General features: G+C 40.9%; 1 protein-coding gene across 9 annotated transcripts in view; it reads left to right on the forward strand.

Annotated features, from left to right (window-relative positions):
* The window catches only part of CCSER1 (coiled-coil serine rich protein 1), a 1,062,049-nt gene that overhangs the window by 94,898 nt on the left and 942,653 nt on the right, over window positions 1-24,498 (forward strand). For 8 of the 9 annotated variants that reach the window (XM_073340691.1, XM_073340694.1, XM_073340695.1 and 5 more), the window contains exons 2-3: window positions 17,042-18,385; window positions 21,920-22,107. In XM_073340691.1, the coding sequence (XP_073196792.1) occupies window positions 17,086-18,385; window positions 21,920-22,107 (1,488 nt within the window). In that variant the 5' untranslated portion in view covers window positions 17,042-17,085. Of the gene's footprint in view, window positions 1-13,399; window positions 13,514-17,041; window positions 18,386-21,919; window positions 22,108-24,498 lie in introns of those variants that run through there. The other variant, XM_073340692.1, reaches the window with a different exon arrangement.

Below are 24,498 nucleotides of genomic sequence, written 5' to 3' on the forward strand. Positions count from 1 at the left end.
TCCATCATAAAATCCATAACTCAAGGTAGTCATTCCTCAGTCTGTCCCTAGGATTCAGCTCATTCTGCTGAATCCTCCTCCCTGTGAGGTGGACAGAAGGTACCAAAGAGGGACCTCTCAATCTCCACAGACTTCAGGTGCCCCCGTATCCCATCGGCACAACGTCCACCAGCAAAATCCTAGGTCTCATTTACTTCTGGGAGGGGGTCTTTTAGGCCTTTTATTTGCACTGGAAAATGGCCACAAACTGTGATGAGCTAAACAGTAATACAAATTACTAATAATCATTTTTAAATTGTAGTCTTATTTAACAGAACTCTGTTTCCAGCATGGTGAGAGGAAAGCGGGGGAAAACCACCAGGACTCTGCCAATTTGGCCCCAATGAGGAAAATTCCTTTCTGATTCCAAAACAGTCAGAACTGCAGCACCCTAAAAATACAGCTCCTACACTACTACTGAAGGCAGGGAGGGTGGGAGCCAGCTAAAATGGAGCAAGAGGCTCCAAAAGTCCCAGTCAAATGTTTAAATTAATGGGGTGGTGGGGGAAAGGAGCGAGGCACCAACTGGTTCCCATCTCTCTGTGGCTGGCCCATGAGGGGCCCACTCGGGTGTGCGCTACCCCCTGTCTTCTGAAGCTGTCCCCCAACCTGCAGGTCCTGTGAGTTACCTGCCTGATGAGCTGAGTCAGTGGCTTTCTAGTCTCCGATTCAGAGTCCAAGTGATATTATTTTTCTTAGTGTTGGTTGAGTGGACAGCAATTTCTGCTGTCTATAGCCAGCATCTGCATCATCAGCACAGTGGGCTTTGGTCCACTGGAGCTGTGTAGTGCTCAGAAATATTGTCTCCCAGCTGCCACTCCGCTAGTCTATCAGAGGTGCTCACTCAGCAGCCCCACATCGGGAATTACCCCACAGTGTTTGTGGGGTTCTGTAAGTTTTGCGTATGTGCCTTCTGCAGTCTATCTCCTTTCTCCATTCCCTACCAAGGAAATTAGTGGTTTGTGCTTTTTTATGCACATGTGGGAACAGGAAGAGGAGAAGGTAGAAGGCAGGATATGGCCATTTGGTCACAAAACAGACTACAACCGTCCCTGGACATTTTTGGTCTTATCTTTCTAGGTAATTTTATATAACTGTAACTTTAGTATTTATGAAATTCCTTATCATAGGGTGCAAACTGGGCCTTCCCTTTTCTGGTGTGCAGTTAGTAGCAATTTACCCTCTGCTCGAAAAAGGGTCACACCAGGATTTGGATTCATAACTATTATTTTATTGCAGGGCAGGGATCCTGTCCTGTTCCCTTCCATTTGTGTCTGATAGCTGGACAGATGGAGCTTGAAAATCACCAGGAACTTTTAAGTATAAACTAGCCTCTTTGTCATGGCTAACGGTCCTTGCAGATGAAAGTTCCACATTATTTCTACTGAGTGAGTTGATGCTGAGAACATAAGGTCTGTTCCTTTTGACTAGAGTCACAGTTCTACCTGTGTCTAACCCATTATTCTAATGTTCTTTGAGATACTGTGAAAATGAAAGAGAGTGCAGGTTTTAAAATCTAATTGTAATATCAAAGAATTTTAGCCTGTAGGTTTCAGGAGATCTCATTCTTTGCTTTCCCTTGTAATTTCGTATAATTCAACTGGTAAATTAGAAGAATTTGGAGATCCAGTGATAATTAATAAAGAATGAATCACCTAAAACCTACTCGATGTGAACATTTGCCTTTTGGACAATTTAAAGTCAAAAGAATGCTTGTAGTTTAAATTTAATCTGAGCACGGGGAATAGTGCTTGTGCTTCTAGAACAGCTGTCTTAAATTTGCACTTGATCAGTCAAAATGGGAGTATGCAATTAGTAAGGTGTGTTTTTAGATGAAAATTAAGCTGCTTCCATCCTTCCTTATTTTCTCAAAGCATAACTTATACAGCTAGATTGTATTAGCATTTCTATGAAGAAAATTTTTCACACCATTTGTCATCATTTGTCACCGTTGATGGATTGTCAACTGAATTGTTTCTATAATAATAACTTCCTCTTATATCACTCTTTTCATCAGTAGATCTCAAAGCGCTTTACAAAAGAGCAGGTATGCGTATTATTCCCATATTGTGCTGTAAGTATTCACAGCTAGAATATTGAAGGAACTGCTACACGAAACTGAAAGCCCAATAGTAAGGATTTTTAATGAAATCATAAACTTGGGGGTTGTACCCTGTGACTGGAGAATTGCAAATATAGTAGCTATTTTTAAGAAAGGGGAAGGAAAGTGATCTAGGAAACTACAGGCCTGTTTGTTTGACCTGAGTTGTATGCAAGGTCTTGGAACATGTTTTTGAAAAAGAAAGTTAAGGACATGGAGGTAAACGGTCATTGGGATAAAATACAACATGGTTTTACAAAAGGTAAATCATTGCAGACCAACTTGGTCTCTTTCTTTGAGAAGATAACTAATATTTTAGACAAAAGAAATGCAGTAGATCTAATCTGCCTGGATTTCAGTAAGGCATTTGAAATAATTTTGCATGGGAAATTATTAGTTAAATTGGAGAAGATGATGGTTAATATGAAAATTGAAAGGTAATCAAGGAACTGGTGAAAGGGGAGATGACACTGGGCCATACAGTCAGCCAGGAAGGCTGTTACTAGTGAAGTTCCTCAAAGATTGGTCTTTTTGTTATAAGCTGGGGACATAACAATTGGAAGCGACAGAAGACGAGAAAGACCTGGGTGTATTGGTCAATGACGGAATGACTATGAGGTGCCAATGTGGTGCAGTCGTGACAATGCAATGCTAGGATGCATCAGGCAAGGTATTTCTAGCAGAAATAGGGAAGCGTTAGGACCGTTATAAAAGGCACTGGTGCGATCTCATCTGCAATACTGTGTGCAGCTCTGGTCTCCCATGCTTAAGAAAGAGGAATTCAAACTGGAACAGGTGCCTAGAAAGGCTACTAGTATGACCAGAGGAATGGAAAACCTCCCTTAGGAAAGGAGACTTGAGGAACTTGGTTTGTTTAGCCTAACCAAACAAAGGCTATGGAGAGATATGATTGCTGTCTATAAATACATCAGGGGTATAAACACCAGGGAGGGAGAGGAGTTACTGAAGTTAAGTGCTACAAAAACAAATGGATATAAACTAGCCATCAAGAAATGTAGGTTGAAATTAGACGAAGGTTTCTAACTACAAGAGTAAAGTTCTGGAACAGCCTCTGGAGCAGTGGGTGCAAAAAAAACCTAACTTTTTTCAAGACTGAGCTTGATACGTTTATGGAGGGGATGGTAAAATGAGATTGCCTTCTGGCATATGGCCCATCCGCAACTGCTAGCAGCAAATATCTCCAAAGGCCACTGGTGGGACACTAGATGGAGAGGACTCTGAGTTACTGCAGTGAATAATTTTCCAGGTATCTGGCGGGTGAGTCTTCCCCACATGCTTCAGAGTCTAACTGATTGCCTTATCTGAGGTTGGGAAGGAATTTTCCCCCAGTTCAGATTGGCAGAGTTGCCTCCCTCTGCAGCATGGGGCATGGGTCACTTGCTGATTTGAACTAGAGTAAATGGTGGATTCTCTGTAGCTTGAAGTCTTTAAATCATGATTTAAGGGCTTCAGTAACTCAGCCAGAGGTTAGGTGGTCTATTACAGGAGAAGATGGGTGAGGTGCTGTGTCCTGCAATGTGCAGGAGGTCAGACTAGATTGTCACGATGGTCCCTTCTGGCCTTAAAGTCTGTGAGCAACATACAATGGGTGAAATGCGATGAGCAAATAACAGGTCCCTTTCCTATAGAACTTAGACTAACTGCACAAGTTAAAATACAGTACAGTACACACAGTCTGAGAGTATGGTCACTCCAGCTGAAATGTTGCGTGGACTGTGCAGGTATACTGATTTTTTAAAACAGCAAATGGGCAGCAGTTTCCTGTAAATTAGCAGGGTGTCTGATCTGGGGATTGGGAGTGGCACTAAAGAAGACACTGTTACTAGCAAGAGGAGAAAAAGGGGGAGGGTCATGAGAAAAGCAAGTGGTCTGTCTAGGGAGCGGGAGGTGCTCAAGAGGAGAAAGAAGCAGAAGGTGAAATTCTGAGTGCCTTGGAAAGGAAGAAGACTGAAGGAAATGTCACCTTCATGTCTTTAGAAACTGGGGAGCTGGGGTTCAGTGTCTTTTTGCTTTTCAAATGAGCAAAATGTATTTTGCAAAAACAGTTTTCAGTGTATGCACATATGCATGCATATCTACCTCTGTGTGTGTCTGCCTGCCTGGCAGCCTGTATTGAGTACACGACTCTTCTGTAGAAGTGCAAGTATAAAGAGTAAACAAATTAAACTCCAGATAATCCTATTGTGAGAATAGTTTAAACAATTTCAGTGTAGAGAAGAATGTCCTGGTTGCCACTATTCCACATGACTGAAATTCATGAGCTTTTTCATATATTGTACCTTCCATTAAAAAAAAAAAAGAAAAAGTACAGCTGGTGTTCACAACCAAAAAGAAAGAAAGCTTTTCTACTGGGAGGGAATCTCACTCTTCTCACTGGCAAACAAAACAACAAATTCTCAGTTACAGCAATTGCCTTTTACAATTAGTGAATCTATCCAGTAGGTGTAAAGTAATTTCACTTTACTGATACCTCCAACGATGTATGACAAAGTCAGTTGTTAATGAGACCATCTGTTGTTGTTAAAATTATTAAGCCTTTTAATATTTGGAGGAACTATTATTTTTGTTTTAAAAAAAATGGCCAGCATGCTCAGGTACATTACTGAATCTGGGGCAGGGACTGTCTCTTTGTGTACAGTGCCCAGAACGACGTGTCCCTGGTTTCTAGGAGCTAGTGTGGGTATAAGTAATAAGTTGCAAGCACGACAGATGTTATGGACCTAAGCCCTGATCCTGCAACTTTAGAGTAGAGTGAGCATGTTGCAAATTTTAGTATGTAAACATAGTTGTGATGATGTGAAATATTCTGTATAAATCCAGATCCTAAAATTGATTCCAAAGGCATAATAAGCGTAAAAGACACTGACTGTTGTGTTTCCGTATTTAGCTGCAAAAAGAGATTAGATCCAGTACTCCATCTACTGGTGTTTAAAAGCACTAGCAAGAGATACAGTTCTTTGTTGAATACGCTCTGCACTAGGTTTTCACAGGAGGAAGTCTGGTGTTTGGGTTCTTTTTGATAGTATACCAAGCACAATAAAACATTTTGCCCCTTTTAATTAAATAGTTAAAGTTGTACAGTCTACTTCTGTAAACGCTTGTGTATGTCAGTACTCCTACTGAGCTCAATGGGGGCTGCTCATGCACATAGTCATTCTGGGCTAGCCAGCAAGTTGCACTAGTTTAACTTAGTCTGTAAAACTGATGTAATTAAACAGTGCAAAAGGCTATGTGTGTACTTGTCTTGGCTTAAACAGGCATATGTCAGTTTAAGTTAATTAGGAAATATTTACTTACTAATAGCAGAAAGCCTGTGCTGTCAAACAGATGTAATTCATAATCTTGTGTTTAAAAAGAGAAGAAGCTGAAAATGGGCTCTTGATTCCATGTGATGTGTTGCAGTGAGACGTGTTGCTGTTTGTACATTTTCCCCAAAGTTTGTTCACAGAGCTGCCCCTCGATTGGAGGCACAACCACCTGTTACCCCATGTGTCGGTTACTCCCGCCTTCTCTGATCCATGGTCACCTTGCAACTGCAACATGCTGCTTGTGCTCCAACCATGAACAGTAGAGAAGAAACAAAAGATCAATTCTATTCTGATTTGGATGATATAATTGCATCTATACCCAGTGAAGACAAACTCAGGCTTCTGGGAAATTTTAATGGCAGGGTTGGAAAACAGAGTGAGCTTGTACTGGAGTAATGAAGAGCAGTGGAGTCGGAAAAATGAAGAGCACCTGGTCGCCTACCACTCAGCAAGTGTGCTGAGCATGAGCTGCTTATTACCAGCGCAATCTTTACACAAGCTGATAAATATAAAACCTCTTGGATGCATATGAGATCCAAGCACTGGCACCTGATTGCCTAGGTCATTTTACAGGCAAAGGAACATCAGTGACTTGAAGATCATCAGAGCAATGCAAAGGGCAAACTGTTGGACTGACCAACGGAAGATCAGAGCTGTTTTTAATTTACATGCTGTTGCCCCTCTGCAAAATAATGTTGAACGGGTTAAACTGAACATAGCAAAGGTATTCGTTTCTTCATCAAAACGAAGGGAGAATATAGAGGAAAAATTGGATAGCATTACATCACCCCATAATGCACTCCTAAAGTGGAATATATTCAAATTTGCTGTTGTTCAAGACTTAGAAGACACTGTAGATAGAAACCAAAGTTGGGACCAGGATTAGTTTGATGAAAATGATGATGAAATCATAGAAGATGCTCAAGGAAAAGAAAGATGTGTTTATGTCTTGGCAAAATGACAAAGAATCAACATCAAAGAGAGAGAAATTCAACAACCTGCAAGCCAAGATTCAAAGGCTGCATTGTGTCCCACAGCATAACTGGTGGGAAAAGAAAGCAGAAGAAATGAAGTATTATATTGATACTAACAACACAAGAATGTTTTATGATTCCCTGAAGTCCATTTATAGTCCTTTGAAATCTGGATCAGCTCCACTAATGAGTTGAGATGGATTTACCTTAATGGAGGAAAAGAGAGGCATCACTGAGCTACTTAACCATTCCTCTATTGTCAACCCACAGATGCTAAAAGAACTGATACACTACCCCGTCTACAAAGAAATGGCTCAGCTGGCTACTTTTGAGGAAGTGCAAAAAGTTAACAAAGAAAATCAGGAAAATGACCAGGCAAAGACCGTATACCAGCTGAAATCTTTAAACTTGCAGGCCCCAAAACTGTGAACGAACTACATTAAATGATTAATGATCGGGGAAGCAAAGAAAATTCCTTTGGACTACAAGGATGCAACTGTAGTTAAATAAAGACAACAAATCTGACTATGATAGCTACCGGAGTATCTCCCTGCTATCTATGTGTGGTAAAAATTTTGCCCATATTTTGCTCAATTTGCTTGTCAAAACAGTATCAAAGAACTTTCTACCAGAGATCCAGTGTGGCTTTAGATTCGGTCAGAGCACCACAGACACAATTTTGATTGTGAGACAGGTTCAGGAAAAATGTACTGGGGGCAAAAAACATGGAATTGTATGCTATCATCTTTGATCTAAAAAGTGTGCAACACTGTGAGCAGGAATGGTCTCTGGAAAATTCTAGAGAAGTTTGGCTGCCCCACCAAATTGGTTAACGTCATGTGAATTCCCTGAAGACATGAGAAGTCAAATAGTCTCAGATGGCGGCCTTCTTAAACCATTTCCTATATCTGATGGGGTGAAAAAGGCCATGTGCTGGCATCTTCCCTTTTTTGGTCTCCTCTTTTCAGGCATTCTGAATTACGCAACATATGACATTCAAAAGGGAATCGACATAAGGTACTGAAATGATGGCAAACTTTTTAGTCTCCGAAGGCTTACTTCAAAAACAAAAGTTCTTGAGGAACTCATATTCACTTAGTCATAGTGAAAGTGACTTACAGCTTATCCTTGACAGATGTTCAGAGGCAATTGAACAGTTTGGACTCCCCATCAGCCTGGAAAAAACTGAAGTCCTCTTCCAACCGGCTGCATCAAGCATTAGCACTGAGCTAGACATCACCATCAATGGTATAGAACTAAAGAGTATCAGTCACTTTACATACCTTGGCAGTAGCATCTCAAGTGATGGTTCCGTGGATCAAGAAATATCAAATACAATACGAAAAGCAAACCAGGCCTTTGGAAGAGTTCACCGTAGGATATTTAAGCAGCACACTATGAAACAGTCAACAAAACTGATGATATACAAGGAAAGCATCCTTTTATGGGTGTGAAACCTGGACACTTTACTGTTGACATATTAAGCAATTTGAAAAACTTCACAAGCTCTGTCTCCACTCTGTTCTGAAATTCCACTGGTGAGACTGTCTTCTCAAATACTAACATCCTTGAAAGAGCAAAAACAGCCAACACCAAGGCAATGATTATCAAAGCTGAGCTTAAATGGACAGGTTGTGTTATCAGAATAGACAATGATAGACTTCCTAAAAAGGTTTTCTATGGCAAGCTGAAACTTGGAAAAAGTAATGAAGAGCAGTGGAGTTGGAAAAATGAATAGCACTGGTCGTCTACTACTCAGCAAGCGTGCTGAGCATGAGCTTCTTATTACCAGCACAATTATTACCATGAGCTTCTTATTACCAGCACTTTTTGGAAAGCACAGGAAGGGTGGTCAACCAAAACACTTCAGACATCCTTAAGCAGGTTCTCACCTCATGCAGCAAAAACATTGATAACTTTGAAGACATAGCCATGGACAGATGTGAATGGATAGCAGCTATCAACTAAGGTTGTAAACACTTTGAGGAAGACAGACATGAAAAATGGAAGAAAAAAAGGGCCAAGCTTCATGGTGAGTCTTCAGTGGAAGCCTGCACATTCCTGTGGGTTACTTTTTCATGATCTTGCTTCTCATGGATTGGACTGTATAACCACAAGAGGACACACATGATGTCTTGATGGCATTGTTGGACATGACAAACATCCATACACCCTCCACAGAGGTTCAGACTTGGATGTTTCATCTGGTTCTCACAACAAAAGAGCCCTCCACCATGCTTGTAGCTATGTCCAACACTTCACACTGACTCAACAGACATTCAAGGCTTCAGAGTGACAGTCCTGGGAGAGTTGTGTTGACTTGTGCAGTTGGTGAATGAGGGTATATGCGCTGTTGTGAGCAGCTCTGCGTTGGAAGTTATTGTGTGTGCTAGTGGGGTAGCTTTGAAGAACTGTGGCAGTGGGGTCAAGTAATCCACCATCTGTGCAGTCTTCCTCATACAGCCAATGAAATTGTTGCATGCAAATTAGCTGTAGAGTAAGGGTGGCGATTGGTTGTGTTACCTTAGCTATCATAATGATCTAGGACTCTTGGCATGGCATAGCTAAATGGCTTACTGTAGCTGAAAGCCCATGCTCCTGCATGGGTGCAATTCATAAAGTAAAAATGGTTGAGTACTTAAAAATGGGATGGTAGCAGACTGTGAATCCCAGTAATGATTCAGCCTGGTGATATGCTGAACAAGAAGAGCTCTTAATCATGCTTGTAGCTGTTTCTGTTGGTTCACACTGACTCAACAGACATAATAGGTTCCAGAGCGACTCTGAGTGACAGTCATAGTTATTATAGTTATCATAGTTATTATAAAGACTGAGTTGACTTAATGTAAACTAAACTAAAATAAGTCTGATTTATACTGGTGTTCACACACTTCAATTTAACTAGACCAATTAAACCCCAAATTAAATTAAACTGGTGCATCTTCTGTATGTGACAAGACCTCAGTTTGCATGATTGGGACATAAGGGCTTGTCTACATGGTGCATTAGTCTTCATCAGAGGGCTGTAAATTCTAATGCTCATTAGTGTGTTGTACATTAGCTAGCCTGTGCAGACTCTGCTGGCACACACTAAAAATTCCCTGCTGCACGTTAATGTAGTACTGTTTTGGGACTACCTTAATGTGCACTAGGGACCTTTTAGGGTGTGCCCACAGCGTCCACAGGGGCCAGTTAGTGTGCAACACGCTAGTGAACACTGGAATTTACATCCCTCTGGTGCAGACGAATGCCCTGTGTCGACAAGCCATTGGTTGGTTGGGTAGAGTCCTTATGGCTCTCTGTGTGCTGGAATAATAAGTGCTGCGTTGGTCCCAGATTACGTGAGAGACAAGGTAGGTGAAGTAATATCTTTTATTGCACCATCTTCTGTTGGTGAAAGAGAGACAGGCTTTTTAGCTTACAGGGAGCTCTGTGTAAACTTGAAAGCTTTTCTCTTTCACAAAGAGAAATTGGTCCAGTAAAAGCAATTACCTCACTGACTTTGCCTCTCTAAGAGGGAAAACCTATTGTTCACTTTTTCTCCTTTGCATTTGCACTGGTTTTGTCATAGGGCCATGTAGTTCTGAGCTCCATCCAAGTGCATGAGGAAGAGCAGATAATTAGATAATCCCCCAATAATCCTGCTCTGAAATTCAATGTGGTTTTCAAATATTTTATTTGTATTTTCTTTGGCATGTGTTTCTATTGTCTATATTGATAGCACCTTAAAAACAGCAACATGGAAGCTTTGTTGAAAATGTTGTCCAAAATCAGTTTTATAAAATCATAGCACAGCAATTAATGTGTTTAACAAATACACTTCAATTGTACCAATACATAATAGTACCGTTAAAAATAATGTTAAGAATTAGATGTGTTACATTAATAGTTTGCAGAGTAGCAGCCGTGTTAGTCTGTATCTGCAAAAAGAAAAGGAGGACTTGTGGCACCTTAGAGACTAACAAATTTATTTGAGCATGAGCTTTCGTGATGCATCCGATGAAGTGAGCTGTAGCTCACGAAAGCTTATGCTCAAATAAATTTGTTAGTCTCTAAGGTGCCACGAGTACCCCTTTTCTTTTTATTAATAGTTTGGGTATCGTTAACATTTTTCTGAGAACAATAGAATTAATGAGATTAGAGTTGATTCCATAATAAATTGTCTTTAGTAAAACACAAACAGCTTTTGAAATGTAAGAAAAAAGCCTAGTGCGTTTTTTGGTTTTTTTTTAAGGGACAATTAAAAAACAATCTATGACAAACACCACATAGTTTGGGTCCCAGTTAGTTTAAGCTCTGATCAAACAAGTTGTTCTATGTGGGCAGACTCCTGCGCCCATGTGGAATACTAGGCAGAAAAAATACTGCAGGGCTGCCAATTTGATGTGGTAATGGTTAAGAATTAGTTCTCCTTTTCCTTCCGAACAAGGAACTTGTTTTTTAAAGTAAGACGGTATTCTCAAAGTTAATTTGCCCCTCTGTAGAGTTTCTGACTAGACTCTTCCCTAGCCCCTCACCTGCCTGGCTTCTTACTGAAGTTTTAAAGAAAAAGTGCATGAATCCTCACATTCAGATCATAGTTTGAATTTGTAAGACTGACTCTTAGAATTATTCTGGTTTGTTTATCTGATAAGCAGCCCATTAGAACACACCTGAAATTCCACGATACACTTTAAACTATCTGACAAAGTTACCTTTTCTGTGTGGTGTGTGTTTCTTTAATAGCTTTTAAGTTGCTGTATTTTGGGGCTGCACAAGGAGCAATGTTACTTGGGGTGAGGGGATTTGATATGGACAATCTGCTGTTCGGTGTGGGAGAGGTATGTACATGAATTGTATTTCATCAAGTTCCTTTGTTGTAAAATGGCAGATGCCAATATTTATGCTGAAAGTGAAGATTAGGTGTCCAATATAAAAGAGACTATCTCACGTTTTTTTTAATGGTAGAACATGTGTGGCAACTCATAATCCCACTGAACAAACAGCAAAATTCAAGAAAAAATTTAGCATGACTGTGAACTGAAATCAATTTGAAATTTGCTTTCAGATACCTGTAAAATCATCACTATAACCAATAATGTTTAAATGTAGATTCATAGATTCCAAGGCCAGAATGGACCACTGTGATCATCTAGTCTGACCTCCTGTATTAAACAGGCCATAGAACTTCCCCAAAATAATTCCTAGAACAGATTCTTTGGAAAAAAAACATTCAATCTTGATTTAAAAAACGTCAGTGGTGGAGAATCTCTGGTAAAACCATTGATAAAATGTTCCAATGATTAATTACTGTCACTGTTAACACTTCTGTCTTTTCTGCATTATTGATAATTTGCAATTTCCATCAAGTAACGGACCAATGCCATTGTCAGGATTCATTTTGTTCCTAATATACTTTTAAAAAACAAACAAAAAAAAGCCTCCTTCTTATTATCCTTAGCTCTGCTGGCCATAGATTTCTCCTTGTGTCCCTTTGCTTCTCTTACCACTTTTCTACAGTTCCTAGCTTCTGATTTATATGCATTACTAGCAACTTCCCTTTCCTCCATTTGCTATATATTATTTTTTTTATAGCTGCCTGTTTCAGGATACAAACAACTAGTAACTGTATATGCTTGTTATTATTTTCTAAATGTTCAGTGCTCTTACAGTGAAACTGATTTCTTTGGCCAAAACTAGGGATAGTGATTGGCTAATTTAGCTTTCATATACTATTACTTAATGCTCACCATTTCTTTGCTTTCAATTAGAGTTTCTGATGGGGTATTCATAGAATCATAGAAGATTAGGGTTGGAAGAGACCTGAGGAGGTCATCTAGTCCAACCCCCTGCTCAAAGCAGGACCAACACCAACTAAATCATCCCAGCCATGACTTTGTCAAGGTGGGCCTTAAAACTTCTAAGGATGGAGATTCCACCACCTCTCTAGGTAACCCATTCCAGTGCATTATTTTTTAACATCCTAGAGGCAAAGGAATAACCCCTTTCCCTGCAACTCTTTCACAGCAGGAAACAATTGAAGCAAAGTGGTAGCTTCCAGGTCTTCCAATTTCTCAGTTATTTACCGAGCGTGGTTAGGAATAGCAGAGGGTCTCCCAGAAGGACTCTATTTGGTAGGTTCCTCCCTGGTCTGAGAGTAGTAAAGCCAAGGAAACAATTAGTTTCTTTCAGTTTTCCCTGGCAATTCATCTCTTTCCCCCTCCTTCCCGCACCGCGAGGTATACGATAAAATCTGCTATACACAGATTTTATGTCCATATCCCACCTGGCATCTCATCTCAGGCAGTGTTTACTAAAGCTGGGGGGGCACACAAGGCAGAGAAGTTTCCCTGAGGGCAACAGGGAAAGCGCTCTGACCCACACCACTCCTTCACTGTGTACTGGCATCTTCAGTTTTGGTCACCTTTCCCCCTGCTCCTGCAGCAGTCACTAATGCCATTAGGGGCAGGAGAAGTCCAAGCTCAAGCAGCAGCCTATTGGCCCAATCATCTCTTCACTGCTACAGCAAAATTTGAGAGCATGTGACCAGGCCCCAGGCAGCTACTAATCAATGTTGCTTTCCAAATATACCACCTCTCCTCCAATAAATGGAGAATGGGAGGGGATGAGGAGAGATGGCAGCAATTATGCCGGGGATGTGCCATGAGTGGATGTTGTATGTAATATACATTGTCCTAGGGATGTACAAACCCCACATGAGTCAGGAATGAGTTGAGCTGCCAGGGCTTCACCCCACAACACCTGAAGTAGATGTCAGGCTTCAAAAGGGGAGCTCGAAAGGAAAAGCACAGCTTCTTGGTCCCTGGCTGGGAGGGATAGACTACTTTCAGCTCTCATGGGCGAGTAGGCTGGCTGGGATGGGAAGTGAGAAAGATTGCTTCTATCAGACGTAGGCTTGCACCAGTCCAGGTGGCATATCAGCATTAACTTTCTCCTTCCTTTGCAGAGCCTGGGTGGAGTGAAGAGTCTGCTGAGGATTCAGCCCAGGAGGGGTGGAAGAGAGTGTGTTTTTGTGCCTTTAGTTTGGACTTTGAGTACCTTGGAAAGGTTGGAACGGGCGTGACTTTGCTGTAAGGCTAAGTGATCTTGAGTTGGAAAATGGAGGAGGATGGGTGGGTCAGCTGGAGACCAGGAGGAAAACAGAGGCAGAGCCACTGACACTCTGTGCCATGCTGTAAGGCAGCATGGAGGAACGATATGGCCACAGTATATGTGTATGTAGACTAGAGACAGAGAGAGGGTGAGAGAGAGAATGTGTGTTTGGTTGGAGAGCTGTAGTAAAATTGTTTATGAAGTTGGATCTGTAGTCAATCACTGTGTGTCTGGGAAACCTGTATGTTATGATTTAGTTTGTATTTTACATGTCAGCAATTCTATTGCCATCCTGAGCAAAAATCAGTGTCGACAGCCTTTCTGTATTCTTCCTATAAGGGGTGGGGAGGAACAGCATGCATAGACCCCATGAAAGATTACAATGCCTCCAGCAATGGTTATCAATTATTGTGCCCAGCTGGTAAAGCTGAGCCTAATGAGCACAGGTCAGTTGGAAGAAATAAGCTCATTTTGTTCTCTAGATACTGTCTCTGTATTTCTGGAGAAGACAACAGTATGCAAAGTGGTTAAGCAGGACAGAGTGAATTACTGTGAATACTTCAAATATAAGCAAATAGCTGCATAATCTCTGAATTTCCTATGTATCTCTCATTCTTACTCAGTAACAGAAACACTACAGTGTAACCTGGCCTTAAGTGATACTATATAATAATGTACAAAAATACTTTTTTGCATTTGATTTTCTGTAGCCCTTTTAAAATAGCTTAATCCTCTCCAGTAAGAATTATATTCAAATTTGTGTTTTGATTTTAGCTGAAACCTCAGTACTATCCACCTCAAACTCTTATGTTGTCATCAAATGTAATTTTAAAAAAAAGAAAGAAGAGAGATTAGCTATCATTCCTAGGATGCGGCTTTCATCTTAAACTTCAAAATTGCTTTATTGATTTCTGGTCTTTGTGAATCCTGATATTGTGTCTGCTTAGGTGTACACACACAGACTGTGACCTTACCAACTCTTTTCTGCTGGAGCAGAAAGTATAATACAAAGACTAGTCATCAAAGAAGATTCCATGAACTTATTTTGTTGTTATTCATTCTCTTTCTATTGTATGACATACCTTTTTCTGGTTTAGTTTTGCTATTCCTTGATTTTTTTTTCATGTTGCTCATGCCTATTCACTTAATGTGTTTTCTTCTCACTGCATTTCTTTAGGGCATTTGGGCAATATAATTAATTTTACTTCCTTACTTTTTTTCTTCCAGTTTGATCTAGAAATTTGTATGGATCATAGAAATGTAGAGCTGGAAGGCACCTCAAGTGGCCATCAAGTGCAGCCCTCTGTGCTGAGGCAGGACCAAGTAAATGTAGACCATCCCTGATAGGTGTTTGTCCAACTTGTTCTTAAAACCCCGCAACGATGCGTATTCCACAACCTTTCTGGGAAGCGTATTCCAGAACTTATTACCCTTCAAGTTAGAAAGTTTCTTCTAATATCTAAACTAAATCAGCCTTGCTGCAGACTAATCCCATTAGTTCTTGTCCTTCCCTCAGTGGACATGGAGAACAATTAAGATACATTGCCTGAGTTTTTAAAAAGCTGCTGAATGCTCCTAACTCCAGCTGAAGTCTCATCTAAAAGTCAGATCTACAGCCTTGCTTGTTCTTATAGCCATGTGACCTGTGTCACTATTTTTCTGTTTGTGGATCTGATCCATAGTACAACGCTTCCTATATTTATATTGCAGCTGCATTTTCCTGAAGTCCAGCTGCTTTCCTGATCGGGATCTGCTTCTGTTCATTAGGTCAGAGATATTTCTAAAAATCGCAGGGTGTCACTTTTGGCTTAAAATTGTTTTTATTAATTTTGAAGGTAATTTAATATAAAGTCGAATGGTAATTTGCAAAAGTGAGTTCAGTAAAACATTAAAAGGAAATCTGTAGAATATAAATGCAGAAATATAATCATAAATATTTAACCATACAAAACTAGACTAGAAAAGGGCCTAGGAAGAATGTAATGTTAGAGCGTGAAGTTGTTTGACTCGAGATCTGGTGTTTCCCCTCCTGTGAGATTATTCATATAGCTTATAGTTGGTGTAGTTTTGCCTTCATTTTCAAAGGAACCCAAGGGAATTAGGCACCAAGTCCGCACTGAACTTTAGTGTGAACTGGGCACTTAACTTCTTTTGTTTCCATTGAAAATTACAGATTGTAGGTGGCCAAAAGAATGCTTGGCCCCCTCATAGACCACAGAGAAGACATGATCCTTTTCCCAGAGAGTTTATAATCTAGAAGTAGACATGGTGCAAAAGTGATAGGAACAAATAATGTTTGGGCAGAGTATTAAAAAATATCTACGGTATTTGATACTTTTCAGAGTAACAGCCGTGTTAGTCTGTATTCGCAAAAAGAAAAGGAGTACTAGTGGCACCTTAGAGACTAACCAATTTATTTGAGCATAAGCTTTCGTGAGCTACAGCTCACTTCATCGGATGCGTTCAGTGGAAAATACAGTGAGGAGATTTGTATACACACAGAACATGAAAAAATAGGTGTTATCATACACACTGTAAGGAGAGTGATCAAGATGAGCTATTACCTGCAGGAGAGCGGGGGGGGGGGTGGCGAGAAAACCTTTTGTAGTGATAATCAAGGTGGGCCATTTCCAGCAGTTAACAGGAACGTCTGAGGAGCGGTGGGGGTGGGGAGGAAATAAACGTGGGGAAATAGTTTTACTTTGTGTAATGACACATCCACTCCCAGTCTCTATTCAAGCCTAAGTTAATTGTCTCCAGTTTGCAAATTAATTCCAATTCAGCAGTCTCTTGTTGGAGTCTGTTTCTGAAGTCTTTTTGTTGTAATATTGCGACCTTTAGGTCTGTAATCGAGTGACCAGAGAGATTGAAGTGTTCTCCGACTGGTTTATGAATGTTATAATTCTTGACGTCTGATTTGTGTCCATTTATTCTTTTACGTAGAGACTGTCCAGTTTGGCCAATGTACGTGGCAGAGGGGCATTGCTGGCCCATGATGGCATCTATCACATTGGTAGATGTGCAGGTGAACGAGCCTCTGATAGTGTGGCTGATGTGATTAGGCCCTATGATGGTGTCCCCTGAATAGATATGTGGACACAGTTGGCAACGGGCTTTGTTGCAAGGATAGGTTCCTGGGTTAGTGGTTCTATTGTGTGGTTGCTTGTGAGTATTTGCTTCAGGTTGAGGAGCTGTCTGTAGGCAAGGATTTGTGAGAGTGATGGGTCGTCCTTCAGGATACTATTGATACTATTTATTTGATACTATTTATCCTAATCTTTTGCTCGATTGCCAGAGTTTCAGAACTGCATGTTGAACTGTATATTGTTAGTCTAAGTGCCATGAATAAAATAAATGCATCAACTTCCAGTTGTATTTAAAATGGACTTTTATAATAAAAAATGTCATTCACATTTTCATATCTTCAGATTGATTTAAAAATGTGCCTGCCCAAAGATTTAGGTTGACGTAATAAAACATATCTTTTTTTTCCCTCCTCACCCCAGATTGGTGTCTTGGCTGTCTAGAGTCCCGAACACTTCAGGTCCTGATGGGGGACTCAGGATCAAGACGTTCGACTCTTGTGTCTCGACTGCCAATATTCAGGAGAAGTATTAGTCGAAGACATGACTCACTTCCTTCCTCACCCTCCTCCATTAATACTGTCGGTGTTCATAGCTCCTCTCCCTCCAGCACCAACTCAAGCTCAGGTAGTACAGGCAAGCGAAGGAGCATATTCCGCACTCCTTCCATCAGCTTCCACAACAAGAAGGGGAGTGAACAGAAGTCTGAATTGGCAAGCCAGAATGTAAGTATTTCAAATGGTGTTCAGTCAACTCTCAACAATTTCCAAAAACCGAGCTTGGAAGAACATGTTAAAAGCAGAGGAAGGCATTCAGTTGGTTTTGGCAGTTCACGGAGCAAGAAGATAACAAGATCTTTGACGGAGGACTTTGAAAAGGGGAAAGAGCCATCAACTAATAAGAATGTCTTTATAAATTGCATACGTTCTGGAAAAAATGAGGGCGATGACTCTGGCTTTATAGAGGAGCAAAGTAGACAATCTATTAAGGAATCCTCACGGAAACTTCTCCCGAAATCTTTCTCATCACACTACAGGTTTTCAAAGCCAGTCCCCCAGAGCCAGTCAGTTTCCTGTGTACAACAGTCTGGATGCTTGTTGGAGATTAAACCATATGTTGAAAGCGACCCTGTAACAGTAAAATCCTCTCCATCATGTTCTGCTGAGATAACAGAATGTGCAGGAAGTTCATTGCAATCACCACAACTTTCTGCAGACCTCACCACAGTCCAGACCCCTTCAGAATTTTTAACCTTGACCGAAGAGTCTTTCTCAGAAGTTGACGTGGTGCCCAGTAGTGGAAACACGGCACCACACACAGAGAACTTTGACAATAATACCTCTACCTCTCAAATTTTCCTCAGTCCTGTTGTTGCTTATGTGAGGAAAATAGATCATGTCGAAAGTACTTCCCTGTCTGCTGTTATATCTCCTGTGAATCATACAAGCTTTTGTAGTACAGAATCAAATACCTTACCTAAAAATACTGCTGCTAATCAAACACAAGTATTATTGCAAGCCACTGAACTTCCTGTTAAAGAAGCTGGGCACATAGGAGAAATTAACTCAGCAGATGCACAGTTAAAAACTTGTGCGTTACATCATGGAGAAAAAACGGTGGAATGCTCTCCAAAGGCAAGTGGATTATGTGGGGACCAACATGAAATAACGTTATCTGAGTGCATTAGAGAAACAATTCCTGTAACAGAATCGAAGATTATTCCCTCCTCCTTTGAATCCCGATCCTTTAAAACACATCACTCTAAAGGTAGGTCATGTGGATTTTTGCCTTGATTCTCTTGAAAAAGGTGTTCAAAATTGTAAAATAGCTTTACACATTTGCAGTATTGTTAACCCAAAAAGTAAAAAAGAGCCAAACTTGTGCTTTTGTTTTTGAAAGATTAAATACATGTTTTTTATCTGTCTTCTGATTTTTAGCTTACTCGGTCCACTCTCAATGTGTGTGATGATGATAGAGTTGCCAACTCTTGCAAATTTATGAGTAAAGTAATTTTGGCCAATGAATCTCTTGATTTTGGGAGACGTGTCTGGGGGGTCTTATGATTTTTGATCTGTTGAGGTTGGCAATACTGGAGACAGCCATAGAACACTAGTTCATCAGGATTCGTGGTTTCTGTTCCTGGCTGTGGGAGCAGGCAGTGGTCTAGTCGTTGCAAATGGCATAGCCAAATGTAACAGTGCCCCTGTTTGGGTCATCTGGAGGCAAGGAACCGCAGATCACTGACTGTAAAAGCATGACCGTGTGGTACTTGAGCTGAAGAATCACATCTTTTAGGATGAAGTATAGCAGAGTCAACAGCTCTAGGGGTATGTTTACACTGCAGTAAAAAAACCTGGGGCACCGAGTCTCAGAGCCTGGTTCAACTGATTGAGGCTTGCGGGGCTTGGCCTGCAAGGCTAAAAATCGCAATGTAGACGTTCAGACTCTGAGACCAACCGTTCTCACCACGTTTAAGAACCTGGGCTCCAGCCTGAGCCCAAATGTCTATGCTGCAATTTTTAGCCCCACAGCCTGAACCGGGCCAATCAGCTGACCCGGGCCAAGTGCAGGTGTTTTGTTCCAGTATAGATGCACCATAAGTGTAGTCTAACTGTGAGAGAGTGACATGGGGCCGCATTGTGTTAGTGTGAGTTACAGAAGTGCCTAATTTTGCATATTGAAAGACTCCATATTTTGAAAGATTGTGAAATAAAATGGCTAAGACTTGCTTTTGTTAAAGGCTTCAATTATATTGCCTTCTCTGCCTAAAGTGACCTTGTGCAAGCTTTCAGTTACCTTATTGGTGAAATAGGTGAATAATAATTACCCTCCAAGGTTGGCGTATGAGACTGGCTCATAATCAGGATTGTGAAGTACCAGAAATATTAACAGCCATCAGTGGAAAATCTCGGTTTAGAATGTATAGTCTCTGGTCCTGCAGTTAAATACACCATTCTCTAGACTCCAGGGCATGCATGGGGATATATTGTGCCCATGTTTTGCTTTCCCAAAGTAACATGAAGGCTGCATCATCATGAGACTGCTTGCAGCATGAGCCAAAGTCACGTTATTCACAGGAAATTCGAGAGACTTGGCAAAACTGCATTTGTTGTATGTATTGTTAAAATTTTCAAAAGACTGCATGCCATTTCCTAGGAGTGCACAAATACCTATTAGCTTGGGCACTTAACTGTGTATGCAAATTGGGTTTGTGCATAGCAGGGTTAGTCCATTATTTTTTGTCAAAGTCCAGATTTCTTGGTCAAGGTATAGTCAAGGTCCAGACTCCAGAAAAATATAATAAAAAATAACAATAATGATAAGTAAATAAAAAGATATTTTGGGGCCCATTCAAAAGCACCTGATGGTCCGGATTTGGCCCATGGTCTGCCTTTTGGCTATCCCTGGTGTATAGGAATTTCTGCACATGTTCCAGCACTTTGGAACCTCAGGCACTGTATGATGATAGTTATCAGATGAATGACATTGTCAGCCTAAAATAGGCAACAGACTAGTTTTTGTCGGAGGGCACATCTTCAGTTTGGTAGTCTAGTCAGTTTACATAGATGATTTAAAAACTTCTAGGTACTACTTCTGTCCTGTGTCTCATTGAGCTTGTCTTCACTGCAGTGTTAGCCCAAGTTAACTCCTCTCGAGTTAGCTTCGCTCGAGGAGAGAGGTCACACTGCCAAACAATACTTGAGTTGCCCAGATAGTTTGTATGAGTAGCACAGAGTAACTGAGTCCTCAGTGGAGCACTCGCACCAGTGCCAGCAGCACTTGAGCTTCCACCCGCATACTCCATGACAGGTGAGTTTAAAGCACGGCTTAAACCAAGCCGGAGATTTATGTGTGTGCAAAGGAGTTACGTTAGGGGCAGCACTCAAGTTATACCATGAGCTAACGCTGCAATGAAGACTTTTGTCTTTTTGTTGTTGTGATTTTACCATCTCACTTTCCTGTTGAAAAACAACAGTAAAAAAAAAAAAGTTATTTCTCTTCCTTTGTTGGTGTGAAATGAAAAACTCATTTAAAATAAGAAATTGGCTGACTATTCAAGGGAAAAAGTGAAACTAACTATGTGCAGGATGCTGTCAAATATACACATTAAATGGGACAAATAGAGAAACATATTTCAAATACAGTAATTTTACATTGTGTGTATTACGTGAGGAGGTAAAAACAGTAATGTGTGATTTTTTTTTTAGTGTTCACTGTGTCCCTCTAGAACAGTACTTGTAAAATCTAAGATCAATACAAAACATGTATGTGGATTAAACAAAATTCAAAGGAAATGTGTTTTGCTTGGCATTCATCATTTTACTTGTAATGCTTTGTTGTAGATGGAGTATCAGACTAGACTACAAATTGATTGCATGATCCAATATGGCAAGTGTATATACTTACATATTAACAAAGATATATTAAAAAAAAATCTTGGACTAACATCAGCCCATTCTGCAATAAGAAAAGGAGGGAGAGTTTGATAGAACCACAAGGTTTTCTGTGCTATTGTGCTTCTCCCATCTTTAAAATCCCTCCCCTGCTTCCACATGCCTGAAAATCTAATCCTTCTCCTCCTACCCAACATATTCATTTATCTGGGGCTGGGAGCTGGGATTCAGTTTCCCAGCGGCAGAACAGATGAAGGTGGGTGCCAGGTTATCTTGCTTTGGTTTGGACAGGTGTGGAGCAGAAGTGGGAAAGTAGGGTGGAGGCCCAGCCCAGAATGTCTAGGCCTCATGCAGTGCTATTAAATGAAGCTCCAGTCCTGAAACGAGTGCCTTCCCACCATGCAGGCAAGTGTGTAGGGCGTGACATTACAAGTCATGTTTGCCTGGAACCCTTAGAAGCCTGCTGGGGGCTGTGGACTGTTGACACCCGAGCCTGCCCTGGAGAACAGTGGAAGCCAGTTAGGTTCTCTGCACCAGTGGATTAACTGGTAATAGTTCCTGCAGAGGGGGAGGCGGGGGCGTGCAGCAGTTGAGCACAGCAGTGCCCTAACATGCTAAGAATTAAACAGAGAAGGGGTGAAGGGACTTCTGCACCTTGGGAAATTGTGGACTGTTCCACTGGCTGGACATACAGAACTAGACCCTTGGGTAAAGCCTCGTAGGCTGGTGGCCTAGTCTTGGCCTGACAATTTTGCATACTTACAGGTACAGACAAACAGTACAGCTCTATAGTAAATAGTTGAATAGCTGCCACTCAGCATAAGTGTTTGAAGCAATGTGACTTTTTTCCAAAGAAAATATTTTTGTAAATAGCTGCATGTAAATACTGATTTCTTCTCTATTATAGTTAATCTTGCCAGTAGCTTCAGCCCTTACCGAGAAGGCAGAGTCATAGAGAAGCGCCTGAGATCCTCTTCAGAAGGCAATGCTGGAAGCAGCAGGATGATCTTAAAACCAAAGGACGGAAACACAGAAGATCTTCATAGCTTGCGGAAGCAGAGAGCAGGCTCATCATCTTCAAAAATGAACAGCCTGGTGAGTGCATTCTTACAGATACACATTTTTGCAATGGCTTTCATTTCTGTACTGATCCTTTTGGCTTCTAATGACTATTCTAAGTACGATAGAACACAACAACTGTATAGGAATATAAAGCCTTATCCAGTGCAGGGATATACAGTACAATACAACACTGAAAACTATAAGATACTTTTCAGAACAAAACCTCTGGTTGTAGTCAACACCAAGTATTTCAGAAGTCTGTGTAACTTTCTGTTGTGGGTTGTTGTTGGGTTTTTTTTGCAGTCATTATGTAATTTTCGATTGGCTGGGAATTTCAGGTGGGAACTTCTGGAAAACTTATGATTACCAAATGCTTAGTATTAAAAAAGGAAATAAGTTCAAATACTGCAAGTGGGTAAATGTAGTGCAGTATTTGTAATTGTAGTTTATTGGGCCTGATTCTTCAGCAGTTTCCTGCTGGTGTGACTCTTACCTCAAGGAGTCACACTGACATACACCTAATGTAACTCAATGGAGAATCAGGCCATAGTCATATGGAAAGTAAATCACATATAACAAGGCAAGGCTAATTTCAAAGGGCTAAATGCTCCCCTTCCATACACAAACCAGTGGCGGGGAAAAAAATTCTCCAAACTCACGACAGATAATCTTTTTTTTGAGAGCCTCTCCTCCCCCACTTCAGGATTGGGGAAGTAGACAGCACACTTGTTTTCAACAGCCATTATAGAAGATTACTTTTTGAAGCCTGCTTTGAGGTGAAGGGACAGTATAAGGAGCCTGTTGACTTTTAAAGTTGTCTGCCTTCTTGTAGGCAGTGCGGGTAAAGAACTTAAGGTGAGTGTAATGTGCTCTCGTGCTTCCTCAAGACAATAAGGGGAAGTGTAGAAGATGCTGCTGCATGCTGAACAAGTTGCAAGCAATGGACAAGTTCTGGTTGGTAGAGGAAATAACTAAATAAGTCTTGTGGTCAGATGGGTTGCTGTTGTGAGATTTCAGAGGAGCAGCTGTGTTAGTCTGTGTTCGCAAAAAGAAAAGGAGTACTAGTGGCACCTTAGAGACTAACCAATTTATTTGAGCCTAAGCTTTCGTGAGCTACACCGATGAAATGAGCTACAGCTCACTTCATCGGATGAGTGAAAGCTCACGAAAGCTTAGGCTCAAATAAATTGGTTAGTCTCTAAGGTGCCACAAGTACTCCTTTTTGTTGTGAGATTGTGAAGGGTTAAATAAGGATTTAGCCCATACAAATATCTGAAACACAACTTGCCATGAAGAGTATGTGAGAAAGCAACTCCAAGATTCTCCATCCTACTCATAATTTCTGCACATGTCCCTCAGTAATCCTGGACATAAAAGAGGAAAAGCATACTCACAATGACCACTACACTGCAGGTAGAGTTAGGGCCCCGGTGGGGATTTCTACAAAGATTACCAGACTATCAGGATTTTTTTTGGCAGGGCTGTGGATTGACACCAACATGTAAAAGGACTCTAGCTGCACGTTCCTTCCACATAGTTTACAAACCATAATCTCAGCAATGCAACAAATAGAGCAAACCATCGAGGGCAACTTCTGTGATTCCCCACAGCTTTCTGGCTTCTGCTTAACCCAACTCCCTTGATTCTCTTCCTTCTGAGCTGCACTAAATTAACCTCCAGCTGGGAGTGTCTCCCAGAGCTGACCCTGAGCCCTGTTTGATAATTAACTTCTGGAACAACAGAGGATTGTCTGTCTCAGCAGGACTTCTCCTAAGGACATTGCTGAGACAGAAGGTAATGCTGATCTTTAGGCACTCCACCTGGGGGCACCCAAAGACTGGTACAGTGTCACAGTCTGTCTCATCTGGCTAGCAAACTGAATTTGCCATTTGAAAATGAGGGAACAGTTGTGTGCTATGTCAGCATTGAAGGTAACCTTATTTGCTGCTGAGCTCTGCACAGTTTAAGGTTTTCTGTTTTGTGTGTGTGTGGCTGGGGTCCTCCTGAGTGCTTGACAGAGAAAATAGAAAGAACAGTTGGGTTATCTGACTCTCACATGAGTGCTTGCCTCTACACACGCTTTGTATAGCCTATGCAACATTTATTAGCTAAACTTGACATATAAGAACATCAAGAACTTTTCTGTGCGTATGTGTGTGTCTTTTTTTCTCCTCTGTAGCAGTCACCAACTGTTTTGAGTCATTATTACTTCATTTATTTTATAGCATCTGAAAGAGCACTAGGCAAATAAACAACAACAACAAAGCCAAACATTTTCTGCATGTCTCCCTATTACCCTTTCTAGGATGCTGTCAGTTTGTACAAATGATGCAATATAGAAATGCAAGACCTATATCTATAGGAAAAGGCAACTAATGCCCACCAGTGAAATACTTCACCTAGAGAAATACAGTAGAGTGCTGA

This window comes from Lepidochelys kempii, chromosome 4 (genome assembly GCF_965140265.1).
Source record: "Lepidochelys kempii isolate rLepKem1 chromosome 4, rLepKem1.hap2, whole genome shotgun sequence".
In the NCBI taxonomy this organism is placed as follows: domain Eukaryota; kingdom Metazoa; phylum Chordata; order Testudines; family Cheloniidae; genus Lepidochelys; species Lepidochelys kempii.